General features: G+C 36.7%; 8 protein-coding genes and 1 pseudogene across 10 annotated transcripts; 6 read left to right on the top strand and 3 right to left on the bottom strand.

The window, feature by feature from the left end:
- The first annotated feature begins 1,201 nt into the window (after positions 1–1,201).
- F37B4.14 lies at positions 1,202–1,929 on the top strand (annotated as a pseudogene). The gene is made up of 5 exons: positions 1,202–1,242; positions 1,287–1,415; positions 1,469–1,574; positions 1,633–1,739; positions 1,792–1,929. Coding segments are annotated over exons 1-5 (521 nt in total).
- Positions 1,930–2,449: 520 nt separating this feature from the next.
- srw-4 (G-protein coupled receptors family 1 profile domain-containing protein) lies at positions 2,450–4,040 on the top strand (the record flags this gene model as incomplete). Its single annotated transcript, NM_071384.3, has 2 exons — positions 2,450–3,018; positions 3,506–4,040. The coding sequence occupies 2 exons, from the start codon at positions 2,450–2,452 to the stop codon at positions 4,038–4,040; spliced, it is 1,104 nt and encodes a 367-aa protein (NP_503785.3).
- Positions 4,041–4,805: 765 nt separating this feature from the next.
- On the bottom strand, positions 4,806–6,520 carry sre-24 (Serpentine Receptor, class E (epsilon); the record flags this gene model as incomplete). The annotated part of the gene is made up of 5 exons (NM_071383.1): positions 4,806–5,010; positions 5,055–5,179; positions 5,301–5,423; positions 5,469–5,625; positions 6,060–6,520. The coding sequence occupies 5 exons, from the start codon at positions 6,518–6,520 to the stop codon at positions 4,806–4,808; spliced, it is 1,071 nt and encodes a 356-aa protein (NP_503784.1).
- Positions 6,521–7,477: 957 nt separating this feature from the next.
- Positions 7,478–9,838, bottom strand: ifc-1 (Intermediate filament protein ifc-1). Its single transcript, NM_071382.7, has 5 exons — positions 9,687–9,838; positions 9,294–9,404; positions 8,966–9,250; positions 8,123–8,665; positions 7,478–8,066 (listed from the first exon to the last, which is right to left on the bottom strand). Exons 1-5 carry the CDS (start codon positions 9,834–9,836, stop codon positions 7,653–7,655), a joined length of 1,503 nt encoding a protein of 500 aa, NP_503783.1. The 5' UTR covers positions 9,837–9,838; the 3' UTR covers positions 7,478–7,652.
- A 1,491-nt stretch (positions 9,839–11,329) lies between these two features.
- On the top strand, positions 11,330–13,427 carry str-39 (Seven TM Receptor; the record flags this gene model as incomplete). The annotated part of the gene is made up of 2 exons (NM_071381.1): positions 11,330–11,820; positions 12,929–13,427. The coding sequence occupies 2 exons, from the start codon at positions 11,330–11,332 to the stop codon at positions 13,425–13,427; spliced, it is 990 nt and encodes a 329-aa protein (NP_503782.1).
- A 194-nt stretch (positions 13,428–13,621) lies between these two features.
- Positions 13,622–15,497, top strand: F37B4.10 (C2H2-type domain-containing protein; the record flags this gene model as incomplete). 2 transcript variants are annotated; one of them, NM_001316796.2, is made up of 5 exons in its annotated part: positions 13,622–13,742; positions 13,792–13,950; positions 14,366–14,755; positions 14,813–14,997; positions 15,319–15,497. In NM_001316796.2, 5 exons carry the CDS (start codon positions 13,722–13,724, stop codon positions 15,422–15,424), a joined length of 861 nt encoding a protein of 286 aa, NP_001303725.1. In that variant the 3' UTR covers positions 15,425–15,497. The 2 variants fall into 2 exon arrangements, with proteins under 2 accessions (NP_001303725.1, NP_001303726.1); NM_001316797.4 differs by lacking the exons at positions 13,622–13,742; positions 13,792–13,950 and having other exon boundaries at positions 14,372–14,755; positions 15,319–15,461.
- Positions 15,498–15,630: 133 nt separating this feature from the next.
- folt-2 (Folate-like transporter 2) lies at positions 15,631–18,766 on the top strand. Its single transcript, NM_071379.6, has 5 exons — positions 15,631–15,884; positions 16,711–16,961; positions 17,184–17,553; positions 17,950–18,369; positions 18,415–18,766. Exons 1-5 carry the CDS (start codon positions 15,753–15,755, stop codon positions 18,514–18,516), a joined length of 1,275 nt encoding a protein of 424 aa, NP_503780.1. The 5' UTR covers positions 15,631–15,752; the 3' UTR covers positions 18,517–18,766.
- Positions 18,767–19,124: 358 nt separating this feature from the next.
- Positions 19,125–20,804, bottom strand: srh-243 (Serpentine Receptor, class H; the record flags this gene model as incomplete). The annotated part of the gene is made up of 3 exons (NM_071378.1): positions 19,125–19,394; positions 19,452–19,870; positions 20,480–20,804. The coding sequence occupies 3 exons, from the start codon at positions 20,802–20,804 to the stop codon at positions 19,125–19,127; spliced, it is 1,014 nt and encodes a 337-aa protein (NP_503779.1).
- Positions 20,805–21,627: 823 nt separating this feature from the next.
- Positions 21,628–23,439, top strand: srh-241 (Serpentine Receptor, class H; the record flags this gene model as incomplete). The annotated part of the gene is made up of 3 exons (NM_071377.1): positions 21,628–21,955; positions 22,716–23,134; positions 23,179–23,439. The coding sequence occupies 3 exons, from the start codon at positions 21,628–21,630 to the stop codon at positions 23,437–23,439; spliced, it is 1,008 nt and encodes a 335-aa protein (NP_503778.1).
- Between the last annotated feature and the right edge of the window lie 350 nt (positions 23,440–23,789).

Genomic DNA, 23,789 nt, shown 5'->3' with positions numbered 1-23,789 from the left:
CGATTTTTCTAATATCCTTTCAACAGACGAAAAGTCAATTTTTCCCAAACTACAGTAATCCTACAGTAACCCTACAGTACCTCTACAGTACTACTACAGTACCCCGACCATATCCCACCACTAACCTAAAACCGATATCCCTTCAAAAGACGAAAAGTCAATTTTCCCCAAACTACAGTAATCCTACAGTAACCCTACAGTACCTCTACAGTACTACTACAGTACCCCGACCATATCCCACCACTAACCTAAAACCAATATCCCTTCAAAAGACGAAAAGTCAATTTTTCCCAAACTACAGTAATCCTACAGTAACCCTACAGTACCTCTACAGTACTACTACAGTACCCCGACCATATCCCACCACTAACCTAAAACCAATATCCCTTCAAAAGACGAAAAGTCAATTTTTCCCAAACTACAGTAATCCTACAGTAACCCTACAGTACCTCTACAGTACTACTACAGTACCCCGACCATATCCCCATACTAACCCCAACCCATAATAACTTCAAATGCCTGAAACACATTGTCTCTGAAAAGTGTGACGTCACAGACTACAAACTATGGACAGACCCACAATATTTTTTTATATATAAGTAATGATTAAAGGTGGTGTTGTCAACATTTTTTATTGCTTTACTAGAGTAGAATTTGTCTGAAAACACCGAGTTTCAAAATGAAACTTTTTGAAAATTTCTTAATAAAGAAGTTATGGCGGCTGAAAAAATGACCTAAGATTAGGAAAAATTTGAAATTTGACCACGTCTTGCAGACGATGGAAACTAACTTTTTTTTTAAATCACAGTCTGATTTTGGGTATAGAAGTTAATTATCTCGCGTTTGCAACTCGATTTAAGTACATTTAAAGTCAATGGATCATCAGATTTGGTAAAATTTGGTAACTTCCTGGTAACAATTGAGATTCACCACAAAAGACTCAAAAGTGTGAGATCACATTGCGAAACGTGCTTTTGTGGTTTCAAACTACGTACTCTGTCTAACCCATTTCTCAAAATTCTTTTTTTCGCTTGGAGCATGCATTGCAGATTAACGCTTCCCGGTTGCCAGGTAAACTAGCTGATAACCCATAAATTAAATTCGCTTCATCTTATTCTTTTGATGCTTTGCCTTATCTGGCGCTTTTTGGCAATATACTATAGTTTCTGGTTTGAGTCAACTTCACGGGCTTGGCTCCGCTGGTGTCCAAATCAGTAACAAATCATCAAACTCGAGTCATGGGTAACTTTACTTGTGAAATTTGAAACTTGAAGTTTATTTTCCAGATCCGAGAATACTCAGGATCTTTCCAGTTTCTACGAAAGTGTATTCCACTCCAGCATTACATCAACCCTATTCTCCTATTCTCCAATAACTCATACGAACACCATCATCTCTCCAGAAGCTCCAATAATGTAGGTTGGAATATTTTGGCAATATTGAAGTTGCATATTACATTTTTTTTCAGTGACGGAGATTACCACTACTTCTGGGGAGAACACTATGTGCACAATGAAGAAAGACCGCAAAAGTGCGAGTTTCAGATTCCAGATGACGATCTGGAATTGAAAAATGTGAGTTCCCAGAATCTTTGAATTTGGTTTTTTTTTTCACAAATGTAAGCAACTTCAGGTGGCATTCTCTAATGGCACTAGACCAACTTCTCTAACTTTTGGTTGTGCCAGTTCTGACAAATGTTGTGGAATGGAATGTTGCAGTAAACCAACTAAACTAGTTGTGTGAGTGAACATAACATCCCTATATTTCAGGTACAGTCGTAACTTTTTGCAGAATTCTTGTTGTGCTCGGGTTTCTGTATGGAACTGTAATGTATTGGCTTGATAGGAAAGGATATATTAAAAGCACGAGAGAGCACAGAATGAGAGGAATTCAGTGGTTGGCAGAGAGACTCAAAAAGGCGCAATCTGTATATATCACTGCAAGGGACGAAAATATACCAAAACCTCCCGGGCTTGCAGCTTTACAACTAGCCAATCCTGCTCCGTCGGACTACAATCATTTTCTACAAAGCTGTGGCAAAAGTTCGGTTGCCCCAGAAAACTTCTACACGTCTCAAAAATTTTAGAGCTCTGCATTTTTCGAATGTCTTGCATTTCAGAAAAAAAAATTATTTGCTTTGAAGACACATTATGAAGAATATAATTTTTTATCAACAGCAATTCCCGGTTTTGGCATTTTTTTGGTAAAAAAATTTTTGATTTCCGAGTTAGACACCTCAATTTCTATTATTTCCACTGTTCGAGATTTTTAATCTTTACTTTTTAGTCACTTATGTGTGTAACACTTAATAAAAGTTTTACCAAAATACTCACCGAGACAAAACATACCCCTTACAAAAATGGTGTTTACTAGGTAGAATAATGCATTAAAATATTTTTGCTGTGTATAAAATGGAGCTTACTTATTATAAAAAAAGAAAATATTAACCATGAACCAAACATTTGAATCAACCACCCAATCCCCAAACCTCACCAAATTTGGAGATCTGCCAAGCTGGTTTGATGAGGCTGAAAAAAAATTAAATTTTGTTCTGGCGATACTTCAATTCTTTGGATTTGGAATTAACCTGGTTCACTTTTCAATTTTGAGTAGAAAACATTTAAGAACCAATTCAGTCTACCGACTTATGATTGGAATTTGCTCGTGTGATATCATATCACATACTCTAACATTTCTCGCATTTTCTCCTTTCTGGATTCGTGAAGTTCGGAAAAAGAACCAGGAATGTTTTTTAACTATGACCTATAGGGATGCTGTTCTACTACTCTACCCGGTTATCGTCCTGGATATCACTCAACGGAGCTCATCGTGGCTTGCCGTACTGATGGCTCTGTATAGAACTCTATCGGTCAAGTATCCAATGAGCACAAAAATGCACAAAGTTTCAAATCCAAAGTGGGCATTGTGGACGATTATTGGAGTGTTGGTAGTTAATACTGCGTGGACTTTAGTAGTTTTTGGAAGACATAAAATTGACGGAAGGAATATTGACTATGAGTAGGTTCATTCTATCTTCTACCTGCCTACGCACCTACCAATGTTGGTCTTATTACCAATTTCAGGTGTTTTTTCAGTGCACTTTATATTTTCCGCATTTGTTGTTTCTACAATTTTTTTAAAAATTTCTTTTTGAAATTTAACAAGCCCGCCAAAACTGTTTTTGCAAAACGTATAGTAATCTGACTTCCCGGCATTTTTTAAAAATTACATTTTGAACTTCATAGTCAGCCAAGATTTAATAAAAAAATTAAAAAAAAACAAAGTTTGACATTTATGAAAAAATTTTTTGGAAATCATAATATTTGAATTCCCGCCAATTTTTTTTCGAATAGTTATTATTTTAGTTTCCGTTATAGTGATTTTTAAAATAAAAATTTAAATCTGTAAAAATGGTTGTTTTTCTAAGTCTTCGTGGCCTATCATCCATTTGAAATTTGTTGCAAAATCAAAAAAATAATCAATTCTGTCAAACAATTATTTTCAGTTGCGATGGTAACGAAGTCCACCTTTCCCAGCTCCGTTTCATGGTTCTGGTCGACACCTCCCTTGAACACCTCCATAGCATCATAACCTCAATATACGGAATCATCAAAGCCCTCCCATCCCTTATAGATCCGATTCTCACTGTTTTGTTGATAATTGAACTGCGTAAGGCCTCAAAACGAAGGAAAAATATTGGAAAAGAAGATTGTGGAAAGTCAGATAACACTACCAAATTGGTACTTTTTGTGACCATCTCATTTTTCATACTGGAAGTTCCCAATGGGTTTGCCCATGTTACCGCGGGGGCTTTTCACGGAAACCCTGGAATTCTAACAATTTCGTATATGATTCAAGTTTTTGCCGAAATTCTTCCAGTGTTCAATTCATCCTCTCATATATTCATTTGCCTTGCCATGTCGTCCCAGTATAGAGAAACATCATGTGAGATTTTCTGTGGAGAAAAGTCGAAAACACAGGTAGTGGGAATTTACCAAAAAATACGTTATTATGTTTCTAATATGATTACAGATCATTAAAGTTCAAGAATGCCACCGACATGCTACTAATACTTCTTGCGGATAATTTGAAATGGACTTTCAATTTTCAGCCAATAAATTATTTTGAAAAATCACCTTCTGTTTTTTTATAAATTCGTGAATTTTCTGGAATTTCTTCTTTATCTCTTCCTTTCCCCCACCTATGACTAAACCTCAGCCTAAGCCTACGCCTAAGCCAAAGCCTAAGACTCAGCCTACGCCTTTCAATCGTTTAAAACAATTTTAATGATTTCTCAATGTTCATCTCATAGTATGTTGCTAATAGAAAACAACTTTTCAACATAATCTCTCAGAAAAAGTTTTTTTTCGCTGAACTGAAAACTACTGAAATTTTGTATTTAAACTCAGAAAGAGCATACCAAGAGCACAAAAAATGTGCGAAAAATGTGCAAAAAATGTGCAAAAAATGTGCAAAAAATGAGCAAAAAATGTGCGAAAAATGTGCGAAAATGTGCGAAAAATGTGCAAAAAATGTGCAAAAAATGTGCGAAAAATGTGCGAAAATGTGCGAAAAATGCGCGAAAAATGTGCGAAAAATGTGCGAAAAATGTGCAAAAAATGTGCAAAAAATGTGCAAAAAATGTGCAAAAAATGTTCGGTTTGTTGCAAAGTGTTCCCAGTGTTAAATAGGTTCTATGAAATATTTATTTGCATCACTACATATCTCAGTGTTTTTTCAGCAATTTTCTCCCGAGAGCAACTAAAATGCTTTTTATAAAGTTTCTTGCAAAATTGGAATTTTTTTCAAATCCACGCATCCTTCAATTGTCTAAAATAAGTATCCGTTTCTTTCATAATTTGCTTCTGATTGTCATCAATAACGTCCACACTAGACATTCGTATAACCATTTTTTGACGGAAAAATGAAATTTCCGGAAAATACTTGACGAATCTTTTTTTCCAAGCAGGTATCCCAAACACTATTAATGGCATAATTAGCAATGGATAGCTGGAAATTTCAAGGGTGTTTTTTTGTAATTTTCCCAGGCCTACCAAAACATCATATTTTCTCCTATATGGACTGTAAATGGCGAGAGCAAATTAAAAGATAGTGCCAATAAACCACTTCCAAATAATAAAAGGGAACCGAGAACCGATGCTACTATACGTTCACTGAGCTGAAATTATTTTTTAATTAAAAAAAAATTCCGAATTATCTATGAACATGTCTTATATTTTTTTGAACACTTCATGCTCCTAATCGCATATTATGTTTTAGTTTTTAGCCGACTGACTTACGTAAACTGCTTTCAGATTCTCCTTAACTTGGAATCTTTGAGAAACTGTAAAAACTCTTGTCCTCCGAGGATTCTCCATCTCTTGAAGCCATTTTGTATTTATCTCCCTTATATAAAAATACATCTGAACATGTTTTTTTCAAACTTTATCAAAGTAGTTATGACTTACAAATATGGATACGACAAAACAAGCCACCCAGGGAAGTGTTAGCACAAGTTTTGGAAAAATATTGGAAATCAGAAGAACGGTTAGAGATATTGCAAAAAATTGGGACATTGTGATAATAGCCACAGGTATCAATATATTTGTGTTTTTCTCGTAGTTACTGGAAGTATAGGTAGTTAATTGGAGAAATATAATTAACCAGCTGTTCGACCGGGGCACACAAAATTAATTTATTAAATTTTGAAGCGCTAAGCCACATTTTCCTGAAGTTTCGCGGACTTTCTACAAAACTCGAAGTGGCTAGATTTTTCTAGAAAGGTCTAGTAACTAGAAAAATTGAATATCCAGCCAAAAATTTTTCGATTGGTCGGTATGGGGTCTCACCACGATAGATCTCTCCACGATGGATCTAGTCAATTTTTTTTCTCACAATCAGGAAACCTGAATTTCCTACCAATATTATACCACGTTGGCTCTTACGAAAATAATATTTTTCCCGCTTTTTTGAAAATTATTTCTAGAGTCTTCAGCACCTGAACTACATTTTTCAATACTTTGAGACTACTCCTTTCTCAAAACTATTCCAAAACTCACTCTATCAACAGCGAGGCAATCACTCTTTCTGTTACAACACCCATTATTCCAAAAACCACTGAATACCCAAAATAACATTCCAAAAATCCTGCTACTATCAGAAACCAAATTCCATCCAATTCTTGCACATTGAGCATTTTTTCCGGGTCATCCGTCCAAAAATCGCCTTTTCGCCCGATATCATCAATTATTGGTATAAGTCTATATGCTATAGTTATCAACTTCCCAAAAATCAAAAAGTACCACATTCCAAATGCGGAGCCTCCTATGATCATCAAATTAGTATGAAAAATTCGAATTTCTAGGATGGTTTTCAGAGCAACAGTTTTCACGTATCCAGTGAAAATATAGAGGCAAATTTCAACCAAGGTAACCAGCACTTGGCCCCAGTATGGCTCGTCGTAGAAGATAAGCGGGAGCCAGAAGGTCGGGATACTAGAATTTTTGACTTTTATAAACATTTGGAGCTGGAGCAAGTTAGGAGGAAATTAGCTCGGAATAAATGCGGAAATGATATAATAGTTAGTAGATTTCAGGCTAGTAAATTCACCTGTTTTGACTCATGTCATTGCGACGAACATCATAAGACTGGATTTTTGAACAAAACTATGTGTTGTTCGTTTTTTCAATATTTTGAAAGTGGAGTAGCGCCAGTGGGGAAATAGTTAAAAACCACTCCTTCAGTCCCAAAATGACCAAATATAATGATAAAACTTTTCAAAAATTTTTTGAAAATTTTTTTATTCACTGTTAAAAAGTGGCAATTACTCAGTTTTTGCCACTCAAAAGATTGGAAGTGGACCAAAAAAATTTTTTTTCGACATTTTTCTTTTTTTTTGTTTTTTGTAAGTTGTTTATAATAAAACATTGCAGGGGTCGAAACATGCGACATTTCTTTAAATTTCCTCAATAGCTCGAATTTTTCAAAATTTTGGCAATTTGGCAAAACTTTGACCGGAAATTATGAAAAATCTAAAGTTTTTTGGAGTGTTTTATTATGATATTTGGTTGTTTTGGATCATTTTAAGTGCATTTAGACAAAATCCCCACTGGCGCTACTCCACCTTTAAGAAGTTTTTAGAGTTCTTTGAAGCCAGGGTGACTCTGACTTATGTGGAATGTTATAAAAAGTTGTGTTGTGAGGTGGGCTCGGCTACGGTCAATTCTCTCTTTTTTCCTAACAAATTGAGCTTGAAATGATTCCACCTCGCTTCTAAACTTCCACCACTTGCGCTACGTCGTTTACTGTCGGCCACTCCACTTTTGGAGGCGGCTCTCCACCTGCTGACCGTCTCCGCAACACCCGCAACGTGGATGCGCATCCCCTAATTGACTGTTATTTTTATAGCAATCAATGGGTTTACGACAACATCTGTGTTACCTCGTTACATCCCACAAGTTGGCTACATAACATAAATGACATGACAACAATTTATTTGATACATTTGTTTTTGAACAAGACAGGAATTTGAAACTTTCTATCGCCATCACGCTTTGAAAGTTTTCTAGAACAACAACAAAAAACAGAAAAAGCTGATTGGTATTGTATGGAACAACACTATTTGACGGCAATGAACAGTTTCGATTCACTGCCTAGTTGTTGGACGAAGAGTAGGAGTAGGAGCTCTCGTGGTGTCTACCAGCTGCACTGATGTCTCCCGAAGCATGGTAGCCATTGATGTGACCTCCAACTGAGACACCGCCAATGTTACCACCGACGGATATTCCGTGTGAGGAGGAGGACCGTCCGATGTATCCGCCAGTGGATATTCCGCCGACAGCACCACCGGCGGTGATTCCACGAGTGTATCCTCCGGTTGTGTAGCCTCCGGATGTGTAGCCTCCAGCCGTGTATCCACTAGAATACCCATTGGTCGTTGTGGTTGTAGTAGTGGCGACGTGGGTGGAGGATCGGTAACCAGCGGCTCCAGTCGAGTTGGACACATAGGTTGTCACGTTGGCTCCGTTGAGCAGTACTCTGTAGCGTTCCAGCTCTGCTTGTAGCGACTGAAACGGATATAAAATTTCTTGAATCTATAAGTTCAGTTTCCCTAAGTACTAACCGTTTCATGATCGCAAAGCTTCTCCATCTGTATGCTGAGTTCCGTGCAGCGCTCCTTGAACTGTTCATAGGTTGCTTGCTTTGCGTCCAGGGTTGCCTCGAAGATTCTTGCTTCCTCTGCTTGTTGGTGTTTAAGATCTGTGATCGTCGTCAAGAGCCACGCGTTTCTGCTCTCAATCTCCGCTAATCTACTGTGCGTCGTGCTAAGTGTCGTTCGAATGGATAACAGTTCCTCCCTGTAGTCTTCAATATGTACGTGTGCTGGGATAACTCTGATCTCATCGATTCTCTTGCGGTAGGCGATTTCAATGTCCTCGCGGGAACGAATGCTCATCGCTTCATAGTTGGCACGAATGTCTCTCATCGCCGCCTGCAACTCTTGTCGGAAGTAGTCTCGGTTTTCGAGTGTGGTATCACGGTGGATGTAGATGAGCTCCTGCTCGATTCTGGATGAGTTTTCGGTTTGGATAACCTGGACGCGTTGGAGAAGCATCTGGACACTGTGGTGGCGTTCGTTTTTCAACGCGATCTCAGCGTGAATTTGCTGAAAATAGATAGGACTTTGTAAAAGTAGCACACTCGAAATAAGCTACTCTAAATCTAGGCCGCCTACTTGGAGGGTTGGTTTATGGAATGAAGCCCGAATTGGGACCCCAACTGATATCAAGTGCTGACATCTAACTGGTTCCGCGCGCGCGCGCCCACAGCGAGGTGAACATAGTGAGGGCGCGGAACCCGTGAGTTGTTGTCGGCACATGATAGTGGTTTGCGCTGAGGGTTGACCTATTTAACATGTCTATTACTATCAGAAATGTGAGCTTCGTTCTTTTCCCATCAAACATACCGAATGAATTCTGCCAATATCATTTTGAATGCCACCAGTCTCTCGACGAATTCTGAGCACATCCTCCTCAACAATACGGATCTTGCGATTGAACAGCGCGATTTGGGCTTCAACCTCGGCGAGCTTGTCCAAATTGACATGATGATCCTCGCGATGAGATCTCACAACTTTGAGAGCCTCAAGCCACTTCTTGCGGTAGATCTCGATCTCTCCCTCTAGCCCGGTAATGTCGGCTTGGAACTTTGTGCGCGATGACAAGATTCGCTCAGAAATGACTGTGCAGTTCTGGATTTTGAAGATGAGCTTTTAAGGAATTTATCGTACTTACCGAAATTTCTGACTCGAAGAAGCTTGAAATGTGGCCACCGCCCGAGAATCCTCTGCGAAGAATCTCAATGTCATGGGAGAGCACATGGTTTTGTGCTTTGAGGAAGCGAACCTAAAGGATTGAGTAAATTGACGGGTACATATAGAGCAGAGATCAAAATTCAACCACATACATAAAGGAAGTAAACACGCTTATCAGTGAAAATTAATCAGTTATTAGGAATACGGCAAGCAAGTGCCTGCAAAATTATGAAAACTGATGGAACTGTGGTGTGAATATCAGAATTTGACTAAAAAGATAGAGTATATCCCGGCATTTTGCGAGCTCTGCAACTTACTGTGTGAGAAACGAAATCTGGAAAATGTCGGGACATACGCTCTTAAAAGCACATACCTTTTCGATATAATCAGCCAAGCGATCGTTCAAGAGCCCGATCTCTCTCTTCTCACGCTCACGAGCATCCCTGATTTGCGTTGTGCAAATGGCTCCGGCAGATGACATGCCGCTCACCAAATTCGTCGGAATACCTCCGTACAAGGACATGACTGAAAATGAAAAATCAAAAGTTTGAAACGTCAGAATTTGAGAATTAAAAAAAAAACTAAAAAAAGAAGATGCTTAATGGCAAACTGAAAGTTTTAAGATTATACCAAGCGGTTTATAGTCGCCCCGAAAACTGTTTACTACACCAAAGTCTCCGCCCACAAATAGGCCGCCGGACTTATTCTCGGTTTAACCACCCGTCTTATCAGTTGACATTTGTTTGAAATTACTCCGCAAAAATTGTGGAAAACTTGGGAAACTCTGTGCCGCAAGGAATTCTTCCTAATAGCAAAAATTGGTGATTGTTGGCCGAAGGAACTCATTTTATGACAAGAAGGAATACAAAATAATAGAGAGTAGGCATGCCTTCTGCCTACAGATCAGGCGTAACTCGCCTTAATAACTTTGATTACTGCTAGGTAGGCATAGGCTGCCTGCGCTGTTCTAGTTTTGCAGCTTCTAATAGTGTTGCTCCCTTTCAAAATTAGTGTTACAAACGAACCTGGTATATTCTACCAAAAATATGCTAAAGTTTAAGGTTTTGTATTTTATCTACTCAAATTGTATTTATTTCAAGTTTCACCCGAATTTGTCATTTTCACACTTTTTATCAATTCAAGCTGCTCTTGAAAAAAAAAACTCCGCATCATAAACTTTACGGCATTCACTGTCATAGTTTTAAGACTGTATTAGATTGGTCATACCAAACTTTTCCACAAATGCCAATTTCCTTCAGTTTCATTATGGGTTCTTTAAACTCCGCAAACACATTTCTCATTCCTCAGCACCGAAAAAATTTTACTTCCGATTAGTGTACGCAAAATGGGAAGACATTGAAATTATTAAAACTTCACGACTGATAAGAGCGACAAAAAGAAGGCAGAAAACGATGGCATTTTGATAAGAGCTATTCACAAACTAACTACGAGATCGTAAAAAATTGTAGGGGAATAAAAATGAAAAGAAGTTCTGGAAACGTGTGAAATACCTACAAAATAAGCAGGGACCTCTGCGTGCCTACCTACCTGCCTAAAAATTGCAATGTACATATTATGGTGATAGGCACAACTAGACTGCATCGGCTTGGCTAGGCGCTGGGCTAGGCGCTAGGATAGTTGCTAGACTAGGCGCTAGGCTAGGTGCTAGGCTAGGTGCTAGGCTAGGTGCAAGGCTAGGTGCTGAGCTAGGTTCTCAGGCTAGGTGCTAGGCTAGGTGCATGGCTAGGGCCTAGGCTAGGTGCAGGGCTAAATGCTAGGCTATGTTCTAAGCCCTACTAGTTCTTAGTCTAGGTGCCAAATTTAAATTTCCTGCACCTAAACTGTAATTCTCCAAGGATCCATTTTCCCAAGAAGTTCTGCATACAATAGCTTCTTGTAATTACAAGTTTTCAGTTACTTCCTAGTTATTTCTACCAGACAAAAACAAAGAATCCCGCGGGGTCGTATAGTAGTATCACAACACATCACAGTTTTTTTTTCAGTGTTTCAATAAGCATGTTTCACAAGGTTTTCGAATTTATCACGGTAACTTCATTCTTTGCCACGCTTTTTTCAAATCTTCTATTAATTTTTATTACAACGTTTTACGTGAAGCAAATCGTCGGTTCTTATAAAAAAATGATAATCTTATTTGCGGGTTTGGGAATCATTTTTTCAATTGTTGAGCGAATTGCCAAACCGTTTATTCATAATTATAATAAAGGGTTGATGTATTTTAGCCTTGGAGAAAGTTGGTTTAAAATCCCCAAAGATGTCGTCACAATATCTTTAGTGGTATATGTGACAATTTACGCCGTCGTCGTAACATTTTTAGCTGTTCAATTTGCATTTCGATATGTATCCCTATTTAATCCCGACTTGACAAAATTGTTTGAAAATTATGGAGCTATAGCTTGGAGCATGTATCCGGTTTTCATCGGGTCTGTGAACGGAGCAGCGATCTGGTGTTTGACACGACCCGATGAATTTTCAGATGATTATATGAGGTAAGCTTTAGGAAATTTGACAGAAAAAATTGTGTAAAACTATGGTGATGTCTACAAGTTTGAATACTTTTCAATATTCTAAAAATTTCAATTAAAAAGCGGCCGACACCTCGCGAGGTGTAACTCGGCAGGGCCCTTTCGGAATTTTTTTTGTCGATAAATTCGGTCAATCGGAAATTTTGAACTCCGGCAATTTGCCGGTTTGCCGATTTGCCGGAATTTTTCATTTTCGGTATATTGCCGGTTTGCCGATTTGCCGGGATTTTTCATTTTCGGCACATTGCCGATTTGCCGGAAATGTTTAAAGGGATTTTTATCAGACAGAAACACTTAAAACTGTGCCTTTTTGAACATTTTTTCCCGTTTTCTTTAGGTATTTTCATAGAATTTGCTTACTTTTTCAAAATAGATTTAGGAACAGTCATAGGGTGAGTACAATTTTCATAGGGTGAGTACACATTTTTCAAAATAGATTTAGGAACAGTCATAGGGTGAGTACAACACGCCGGTTGAAATTGAAATTCAGAAATTTCAAAAAAAAAGTGCAAAACCACAATTTGCCGAAAATTGCCGGCAATTTGCCGCTTTGTCGGCTTGCCGGAAATTTTCAATACCGGCAATTTGCCGATTTGCCCATTTTTCGTAAAGAATTTTCTTTGTTTATATTAATAACTTATTTTTTCTAGAGTAGTGCTGACCGAGCGCAACTTCCAAAAATGGCGCAAGAACATTTTTTTTTTAACTTTTTGCTCAATTATACTACTCAAGAAAAATACTATTGAATAGGGTCAATGAAAAATTATTTGCTAAAGTTCCTTTTTCTTGAGCTACAGGAGTTTTAAATAGCTTGCTAAAATTGGCTCGCGAGGTGTCAACAAGAGGTGTTCGGCAAATCTTAAAATTGGCCGAGCTCGACAAAATCGGCAAATTTGGCAATTTTGCCGCACATCCCGCGAAATAATTTTAAACAACTAATCGTAAAACATGGATAAACCTGGAAAAAAATCATGAGCAACGGATTATTTTTTTAAATTTGTTTCTCTATAGCTTCTGGTTTGTTTTAAAAAAATCAAATAAACCAAAAACCAATTTCGTGGTTTTTTTTCAGAAATGAAATATTTGAAGTATACGAATTAGATATTTCTACCCTCCCACGACTACTCATAGTTCCTTATGATCAAAATGGCAACGTAAGAATCAATAATGTGCTATACCTTTGCATTGGAACATTTCTACTCTCTTCTCAATACCTAATAATTGTGTATTGCGGGCTTCAAATGCATTTTCAAATGCAGAAAGAGCTGCAAAAGTTTTCTGTCGCCAATCGAAAACTTCAACAGCAATTTTTCAAGGCGTTGGTTGTTCAAGTTACGGTCCCGACCATAACTTTCGTTTTGCCAGCAATGCCACTTTTGCTAGGCCCGTTGTTTGATTTGAAGATGTCTTTCAAATCTGGAGTTATTTGTGCATTATTGGGGATCTACCCATTTATCGATAGTATACTGTTTATGTTAATTGTAACTGAGTACAGAAAACATCTGGCTACACTTTGCAATTGCTTTGGCAAGAAAAATCATGTTCAGAATTCGCAATGTTTAACTATTTGAAAATGTTTATGTATACTTGAAAAAATTCCAAATAAAATTCTTAAATATTTGCCGAACGTCTACTGTCCATTTTTATAATGTTTTCCTGCAAAAATTGTATCACAAACCGCATGTGACGTCACACTACATAATTCCAAGGCGGCTGCGTATTCAGGAGCACAACCGTGTATGGTTTACCAGAACTTACCAGTCATAAACGCGCTCCATTGCTACGCGAGAGAGAAGGTGGAGTGTTTAGAGAAATTTACAAAAAGGGTGAACACCATCGATTCTTTTGGAACATCATTTTTAGTAATGTCTTCTAGTTCTCAAAATGTAAGTATATTCTATTTTTGGTTTTTTTTAAATCAAATCTTTGTTACAGATAAAATGCGGATGGAATGGATGCGGCGACAAATTCAGCTCAGAACTTGATATGAATATGCACGTAATGATGAATCACTTGATGATATTGGAATATGGAGAATTTGTGATGAATCGGCGAGCAGTGAACCGGAAAAGAGCTCGAGAACTTGCCAGAGAGGTATGGTTTTTTTTCAATTCAAATTTTATTTTTTTCCCGCTCAAATGAAAATTCCCCCTACAAGAAACTGCTGCGACTTGCTCAAAAATCGATAATTAATTATTCTTTGATTTATTATTTAAAACATAATTTGTCTTGTTTTCAGACGTTTTTAAATAAAAGAACATTTTTGTTTTTTGTAACTCTTTAGTCAGTTTTTGGAAAAATGTCTGAAAAATTTAAAACTATGTTTCAAATGGTAGATCAAGGGCACTTTCTAATTGTTAAATTTGAAAAAAAAATAGAAAAATTAAGAAAAATTCTACAAATATTTTAAACATGTGTATTTGATATATTGAGACTGTATTATGTTATTTAGCGAAAAAAATTAGTGTTTCCACAATTTCAAAAAAAATCTGATCATAATTTTTTTCAGGAATCCATGGAAATTACAAGCGAGTCGTTACACAATCCCAATGCTCTGCGGGCAGTCAAACGTGAACCTGTTCTAGAAGTCCGCGAAGTTGAGGTTCCAACTGTGAATGTAGCACCAGTTCCCGCACGACTTCCGGACTTTTGTCCACCGGCTCGAGTTCCAGAGCATCTCCAGCTTAACGGCTTTGAAGATCAGCAAAGGGATCACGAAAGTTTGCAAATCAAAGCAAATATTATGCCGGTGAGCATGCCAAGTACTGCAGATGGGCCATTAAATCGTTTCTCGCCCGATCTAGTTGAAAACGATGCAGGATCAGATTCATCTTTGCAAAATGGCAACGATCAGGCTCAATTTGATGCTCAGGAGTATCAAAATCAGACAGCAGTTACTGTAAGTTTGAACATTTTTTGAATAAACAACACTTTTCCTAATTGTAAATATTTTCAGCCCCTAAAGCTAATCGAAATCATCGACGAATTTCTGGATCGACTAAAACCGATGAAGCAGCTTGGATTTGTTCGACCACATAAACCTGTATACTGTATTGTGTGTTTGAAGTATCAAAAATCTTTCCACACTTGTAACTGGAAACATACACCCGGCGAGGATCGGGTCGCAGAAATGTGGTATAGGTATGTTTAATATTATCAATTTGGGATATTTGGCTTAAGGGCTTAAGTTTAGGCTTAGGCTTGAACTTCGGCTAAGGTTTAGGCTTTGGTTTCGGCTTCGGCTCAGACTTGAGCTCAGGCTCAGACTTAGGTTTGGGCTTAAGCTTAGGCTCAAGCCTAAACTTCGGATTAGCCTCAGGCTTTGACGTAGGCTTGGCGTCAGTGGCGAGCGTCAGCCTAAATTTTGGTTAAACAAATTTGGAAGTTTTCTCGAAATTTTTGTAGCTTTTAAACATTTTTTTTGCTGAGAAAATCTGCGTTCAATTTTTTTAAAATTTTCAGACGATTTGGCAAAGAGAGACCAAACGGTAAAACTCAGCTAATGAAGGAGCTTTGCGATATCAGACAATGGATCATACAAGAGGGAGGACTTGGAACTTTCCAATAAACTAATTTATGAAGATTTTGTTGTTTAATAAAATTTGTTCACTTACCAATTTCAGCGTTCATTTTTCGATGTCTGATCAATTGGTCAGTGATATTTTATCAGTTGGATTTTTTGTACGCCTTGATTTAATTTTCGGGGGAAACGTCATAAATTTAGGCGCGCCTGTGTAAAAAAAAAGTATAAATTTCTAAATTCCCAAAAAAAATACTATCATTCGAAAAACTGCACATTAATCGGTCTTATCAGTAAAAGTCAGCATAGTCTAACACATTTTTTTTCACACTTTTGTGGTTTTTTCTTTTAATTCCTGGAAAATTTCGCCGGTACAATGGAGCAATGGAAAGTGATGGTCCTGATTTGTATGTATGGAGCTGTAAAAGAGTTCCGGCCCACCGAACCGTACATGTATGAATATCAGCATACAGTTCTGAATATGTCAGAGCAGACTTTGAATAGTCAGGTAATTTTGAATAAAAAACTCTGTCGAATTTTATGAAAATTGTAAATTACTGTTTTTATTAATACAAAAATTTAAAAAATTTAAAAAAAAAACATTAGGGAATTTTTTCTAGAAATTACTAGAAGCAATCGACAAATTGCCGGTTTGCCGATTTGCCGTAAATTTTTAATTTCGGAAAATTGCCGGTTTGCCTATTTGCCAGAAATTTCCAATTCCGGCAAATCGCCGGCTTGACGTTTGCCGGATATGTTTAGAGGATTTTTTTTATAAGACGGAAACCCTTAGAACTGAGTCTTTTTGAAAATTTTCCCGTCTTCTTTAAAAATTTTCATAGAATTTGCTTACTTTTAAAAATAGATGTAGGAACATTCAAAGGATGAGTACAATTTTGCCGATTGAAAATTAAATCCAGAAAATTTCTAAAAAAATGTGCAAAACCAAAATTTGCCAAAACTGTTCGGCAATTGCCGTTTTCAAGGCAAATTGGCAAATCGGCAACTTGCCGGTTTGCCGATTTGCCAGAAATTTGCAATTCCTGAAACTTGCCGATTTGCCAGAAACATTCAATTCCGGCAATTCGCCAATTTCCCGATTTGCCAAAAAAAAATCGTTCGCCGCCCACCCATGTAACATTTGTTTAAACAAAGTTAGTGAATTCAAAAAAGTTTTCCAAAATTTCGAAAAACTATTTTTTTTCTTACTCGAACCCCCGTCAGTAGACACCGAATTTTTTCCAACGATCTTTATACAGCGCTTCGCAAAATTCCAATTTTTCTAAATATTCATGAAAAATGCTTAACTTTTTATTAGTTGAAATTTATTTCAGGTGTACCCTATTTGGACGTACAGCTACTTGATCACCCTGATACCAGCGTTCCTACTCACCGATGTATTTTTATATAAGCCTTTGCTAGTTTTCGAAGCGTTTTCCTATTTTCTGTGCTGGGTCATATTTGTATTTGGAAAGAGTGTCTGGAGTCAGCAAGTTCTTGAAGTGTTCTATGGATGGGCTACTGCAACGGAAATTGCGTATTTCGCGTATATTTATGTGAAAGTTCCAAAAACCGAGTATAAATCGTAAGGTCTTGTACACTTGGTGCCAGGGGCGTCCCATTATGGTTTGATCTAAAAAAAATGCGGGTATTTTTAGTCCAAACTATGCAAATTCAGTTGAGAACTCTTCGTCTCTTCTCCCGCATTTTTTGTAGATCTACATAGATGAAACCGAAATGGGACACGCGGACACCACGTGCTCTATTAAAAGTATGTACCTAGATCTTCCAATTTCTAAATTTTCAGAGCAACCGCTTTTACAAGAGCAGCACTCCTCGTCGGTCGATTTCTAGCTTATGCTCTAGCTCAACTCCTCATTGGCCTTAACTGGACATCGTATTCAACTCTTAATATTATCAGTTTGGTCGCCATGACAATTGCGGTATTCCTGGCATTAATATTACCTGGTGTTGAGTGGAAGGAAGCTTATGAGAAGAAGCTGGAAGATAATAATGTTCAAGGCAATTTAAAAGAAATCGTTGATCAGTCAAGTTATATGGATTACCTTAGGATGTTCTTTGTCGGGTTGCGGCATAATTTAATGGCGATTTATCGCAATCCGCTGATTTTGAAGTGGTCTGTTTGGTCGGCTCTTTCGAGTTGCATTTTTTATCAGGTACATCACGGGGTTCTGGCAATTATCATTGCATTTTTCGCGCTCCATTGACAATCGCCTGCCGAACAGTGCGTGGGAAAGTCGTGTACTCCACACGGACAAATACACTTAGTTTTACAATTAAAACCGAGCCGCTACGCGACATGCAACGCGCCGTAAATCTACCCCGGTCTTGGCCGAGTCAAAACGGCCTAGTTCGGCAAATTCTTGTTTAATATTCTGCTAACTTTCGGCTTCATTTTTTGGGAAAATGTTCAGAAAACATATGATATTTTGACAACTCAATAAGATTATATAGACTTGCTGGAAGCTTGAAGGTTTAAGCTTAAACACAAAGCTTAAAGCTTGATCTCAAAGCTTATGCTTTAAGTTCCTTATATATTTCTCAAATTCCAGGTCACAAACTACACCCAAACTTTATGGGGTACACTTCCGGAGTCTGCGAATCGTTATAATGGTATCACCGAAGCCCTCGTCCCACTTCTTGGCATCCCAGCTGACCTGATCACCCGCCAGCTCAACGTGAATTGGAACCGATGGGGAGACCTTCTCCTTGCTGTTGGCTCCATCGGACAAGCCGGCCTACTTTTTTGGATGTCACAATCTCATCATATCGTGGTGTTATACCTGAGTTACATATTCTATAGAGTCATATACCAGTTGACCACTACGATTGCTCAGTCTACACTGGCCTTTTCCCTGGACTCTAGACTATTTGGCCTACTCTTCGGGATTAACACATTTGTTGCTCTCCTTCTTCAATCTATTCTGACCGCTGTTGTCATAGATTGGCAGAAGCTGGATATTAGGCCACAGGTTTGTTTTGAGTATCTGAAAAATTTAAGAAACAGTTTTTTTCAGTTTGTGGTCTATTCATGTTATCATCTTGTCGTTGCATTTGGATTTGCTATTATTTTTGGAATTTGGGCGAGCAGGCGGTTTTTCAAAACGAGTACTAATTGATTTTTTGTTAACTATACTATAATATATCTAAAATTTGGGAACACTATTATGGATGAAATGAGGAAATATTTTGACGCGGAACTCATTTTTTCTAATATCAGAACAAAACACATGTTTTTAATGTTACATTTCGCAAATTTTGTGATCTAATTGGAACTTTTATCAAAACATAAAATATTAAAGTACATCCCTTTAAAAATGTTTTGACCTTCTACAATTTCTAGTATAATTTGACTACAGAGAGGGCGATATAAAGTCTACATTTTCTGTGAACTTCTGCATTTTCAATTAATTAAAATAACAGACTCGTAAAATGTCGGCTGCTGTGTATGTGTAAAAATATCGAGAAAAATTCACGGATTTCTGGCCATTTTGGCTCGGCCAGATCTGGAGTAGATTTACGGCGCGTTGCGTGTCGCGTCACGGCTCGGGTTTAGTTGTAAGACTAAAAGTATTTGTCCGGGTGGAGTGCACGACTTTCTCACGCGTTGTCCGGCAGGCGACTGTCGATGGAGTGCGAAAAATGAAAATTTCAAAAGGGATAATCATTGAGAAAAGATGGAGAAAAGAATAAAAGTTGTGAATTTGGCTAATGTAATAACGTTCATTCATACGACAACGTTAAAAGAATTTTGTAATTGATTGCTTTTATCTGTCACTATTATAGTAGGAGAATTTCTTTGCGGTTTCCAACACAATGAAAATGTAAAATCTCGATACGGCTTGTGAACCAATATCATTACAATCGTAGACACACTTCCATGTAGTGACAAGACCAAGTATCCCAAATTGTTCAATTTTTGGTTGTGGTACCAAAACATCATAAAGCAAATAAAAGTTGTAAGAGGTACCAACACAATTCCAGCTGTAGATATTGACTGAAAAAAATTAACTTTTAAAAAAGATATAATCACCTAAAACAGAGCAATACTCACCTGAATACTAACCGACTTGAGAAATTTTCTATGAATTGCCAATGTCTTTGCGGAAAGTGTGACCAACTTTTTTTTGGTTAACAAGTGATAAAGTGTCATCGAGAAAAATGTAATAATTGGAACAGCCAAAAATAAGGATGCAAATGCAATGCAAAGTAGTGGTATTACAGGACTAATGCTCAACACAAAGAGCTCTTCATCGTTAAATGTAAATTTTGGCAAACAAGGAAGTTTAGCCAAGATAAAGCTTTGAGCAGTTTCTTGCTCGGGAATAGTTAGGAATGGTGGTAGAAATATAAAAGGTATTGAAGTATAGACAGCGATGAGGTAGGCTTTTCTGATATGTTTCCATGTGGTTTTATGGGCAAACAGTTTGTAAAATCGATTTTCGTAAATTGAGAGGACGGCGGCAATCATAGCTGAAAAATTGTGTAAATTCAGTGGAAAACTATATTTTTAAAAAGGCAAACGATTTTTTCCGGCAAATCGGCAAGTCGGCAAATTGCCGGAATTGAAATATTCGGCAAATCGATAAACCGGCAAATTGCCAATTTGGCGATTTTGCCCAAACATTTTCGGCAAATTGTATATTTGCATATTTTTTGGAAACTTCAGAATTTCAATTTCAATCGGCAAAATTTTATGCATCTTATGAATGTTCCTACATTTGTTTCGAAAAGTTAGCAAATTCTATGAAATTATCTTTTAAAAAACGGGAAAAAATTCCAAAAAAAAAAACGCAGTTTTAATTGTTTCCGTCTCATAAAATAATCCCGCCAAACACTTCCAGCAAATATATTATCCGGCAAATGGTGAATCGGCAATTTGCCAAAAATAAAAAATTACGGCAATTCGGGAAACCGGCATACGGAAAATTGGCAATTTGCCAAAAACAAAATTTTTGGCAGATCAGCAAATCGGCAAACCGGCACTTTGCCGATTTGTCGGCCGAAAAAATTGCCGAACGGCAATCGCAGCACTCCCCTGACTTCATTACATTAAAAATTTTTGAATGTTATTAAACTAACCTAAAACAAGCGTAACTCCTACGTAAAATGTAACTGCTGGCGATTCAAGTAAGCCCAGGTCGAACCCAGAAATTGAAGGCAAATATAAGAATGGAATACCAATAAAGCATAGAAACAAATCAGATAGCGTATTCCAAAAGTGTAAATTTAGAATCAAAAACTGCACAGGCTTCATCTTGGCAGGAGTTTGGAATAAAATGCAATACGCACCATATATTGAAAGTGGGATTTCAATTATAGTTATAATGTGACAAGAAAATGCCACAAAATTCGGAGATGCTAGATAACTCGAATCAATAAACGGTGATATCGAGCAGTTATTCATTTTCTGAAAACCAAGCTAGAAAATAAGTTTTTCTCTTTCTTTAAAAATGTTTCTTCTTTAATAAAAACGTGTTAAATATGTTTTCCAATTAGCATTATGACACACGTGTTTTTCAAGAAAATATTAATATGTACGTTTTATACCTAGTGGGAGAATTTTTTGTTAACGCAGAATCGGTTGTGTTGACAATCGGGCTAAATTAACTTTTTCTACGAAAAATTTGCTTTTGGCGGCGTGAACACGAACTAGACACATTAGTGAACAGAATTCTAGAAATAATGTTAAAAATTATATTATGATTGTTTTTTTGTGATTGAACACCTTACATGTACAGGTGAAGTGTCTTTAGCGGGAAAACTTTTCTAACTACTTTTCCTAACTACCTCCAGCAATGCTCGAAATTGCTCGGAAAAATTTCAATTTTTGGAAAATTTGACACCGAATGGTATGTTTCACATATCGATAGTCAAAAATTTTATGGATAGGACATGCGACAGTGATATGGTTTTCTCAGAAAAAGTGGCAAAAAAACAGTAATTGCCACTTTTTGACAGTCAAAAAAAAATTTCAAAAGTTGTTTGATAAGTTTGATATTTGGTCATTTTGGCACTATTGTAGAAACAAATATTAAATCAAAAATATCATTTAAAATAAAAATCAAATAATATCAAAAAAGTTCATAGACTTTGCCACATATTACACAAAACTTTAAAACTTCATTATCAAAAGATAACCCAAGAAAATTTATTCCGCTTGACTAACCCTACTCACTCGGTTGCCTAACATCTTTTCAAACTTTTAATCAAAAAATTTTCAAATCAATATGCAGAACTGCATATCAGGTGCTGGAATTCCAGATACCAGATATTTGTCAAGTCCTAATTTTATTTCATTTACCTTACACTGTCTAACATTTCTTGAAATTCCCGTTCTATCATACGGTGCTTATTGCATTTTGTACAAAACTCCGAGCAGAATGAAATCTGTGAAGTTGCTCATGTTAAACTTGCACTTTTGGAGTTGTTTGTCGGATCTTGTGATTAGTTTTGTTGGTCTACCATACATTTTACTGCCTGCGCCCGCTGGTTATGGGCTTGGACTTCTGGATTCTCCGCAAATATTGGTTTATCTGATGGTGACATTTATTGCGGGTTAGTTTAAAATTTTTTGAATATAACTGTAAGATTTTTTTTTTCAAATTTTAATGATTTTTCTGATTGTGAGTAACGAGTGACGTCATTTTCGACACTAATGAGTTTTCTGGCAATACTGATTGGTTGTTTTATTCATTTTTTATCGTTCATATTGTAAAACATAACTTGTCACAAATGAGACATTTTTCCGCGGAAAAAGTGACATTTTTTGTAATTTTAAAGTATCGATTTTCAATTCAGCCTTTTTTTGTTGCAAAATTTTGAAATTGAAAATAAAAACAATATTTTTTTAAATAAAAAATTTTGAAAATTTTTTGATTTTTTTACAAAGTTATATTCGGCAATATTGATTGGTTTTTTTGCACACGGGTAACGGAAAAATATCTTTTGAGAAATTGTGACGTCACAGCCCTTTTCGATAAATTTATTTTCAATTGGAGCCCTGATTCTACAATAAATAAGAAATAATGTCAATTATCACAAAATTTATTTGAAAAAAAAAATTTCACGAAATTGGCTCTTAATTTGCAAACACAATTAGTCGAAATGCGCTGTGAAATCAACATTTTTCAAAAAATATTTCCCCGCTTTTCGTGTGCAGTGGAGCAATGGTATAGCCTGGCACAACGTCGATTCATTTTTTGTTGAAAAATATAAAACAAAATTTAAAAAAGACACTTTCGAATTTTGAATTTCTTTAAAAATTGTATTCGGCAATACTGATTGGTTTTTTTTTCAAACTTTTATTAAATTTCAGCCCTGACCGCGTCAGTTCTAGCAATTTACGAAAATCGATTTTACACTTTATTCGCTCAGAATTCATGGTGGAAAAAAGTTCGTAAACCATTTTTATTTTCAATCTACACTCTAGTACCTCTCATATTTCTACCTCCCTATTTTGATCTCCCGGAACAGGAAAGTGCTCGTCAGCTGGTGTTGAGCAAAATCCCGTGCCAACCTCCATTTGATTTTAAGCATCGGGAAATTTACGTCCTGGCTCTGGATTATGATGTTCCCGTCTATTGCATTGCATTTGGGACATTGGTGTTAGGTGTCTCAATAACTGTTTTCGGCTGGCTGATTTTTCATATGTTGTGGTTTGGCACACTGAGCTCAAGTAACTCTATAAGAACTTTGAATATGCAACGCAGATTTGCAATTTCACTAACTATACAGGTAACTCATTCATTTTCTGAAATTTCTAAAAATGTTTATTTCAGTCAACTTTTATGATTTCGGTGGTACTTACCCCGGTATTGACAATCCTATGGATCATCTTCAAATGGTACCACAACCAAATGTTGAACAATTTTATTTTTATCACATTATCCCTTCACGGAGTTGGATCTACTATTGTCATGATATGTGTTCACAGGCCGTATCGAGAGTTCACTTTCTCTAAATTATGTTATTTTTCTAAAAAATGGAGGGCGTCTGTTATAGAGAAAAGGAGTGGCGGGACTCTTAATGTTGTGTTGTAGTATGAATAAATTTATTTTGAAATATAATGACTTCTATTTGAAAATGGGTATTTTTAAAACATTTCAACAAAGCCACAGCAAATATAATCAAGTTTGAAAATTGCTAAAATTTTCAGAAATTTTGGCAATTTTCCAAAATTTCCAATAGCGGAAAATTTTTTATTGCCCCAAATCCCCCTTGATTTTCACATTTCAGAAAAAAAATCAGTCTTTTTTTTCATAATATTCTGGCGCGAAATTCTACTCATAAAAAGTATGGAAAATGCTTTGTATAATTTTTTTGAAATTTTAGACTACCATGAAACCATTTTCCGGTTGGGGTTTAAAATTCTGTAATCTGAAAAAAATAC

Source organism: Caenorhabditis elegans, chromosome V (assembly GCF_000002985.6).
Source record: "Caenorhabditis elegans chromosome V".
Taxonomy (NCBI): Eukaryota; Metazoa; Nematoda; class Chromadorea; order Rhabditida; family Rhabditidae; genus Caenorhabditis; species Caenorhabditis elegans.
This window is presented reverse-complemented; position numbering and strand designations above follow the sequence as displayed.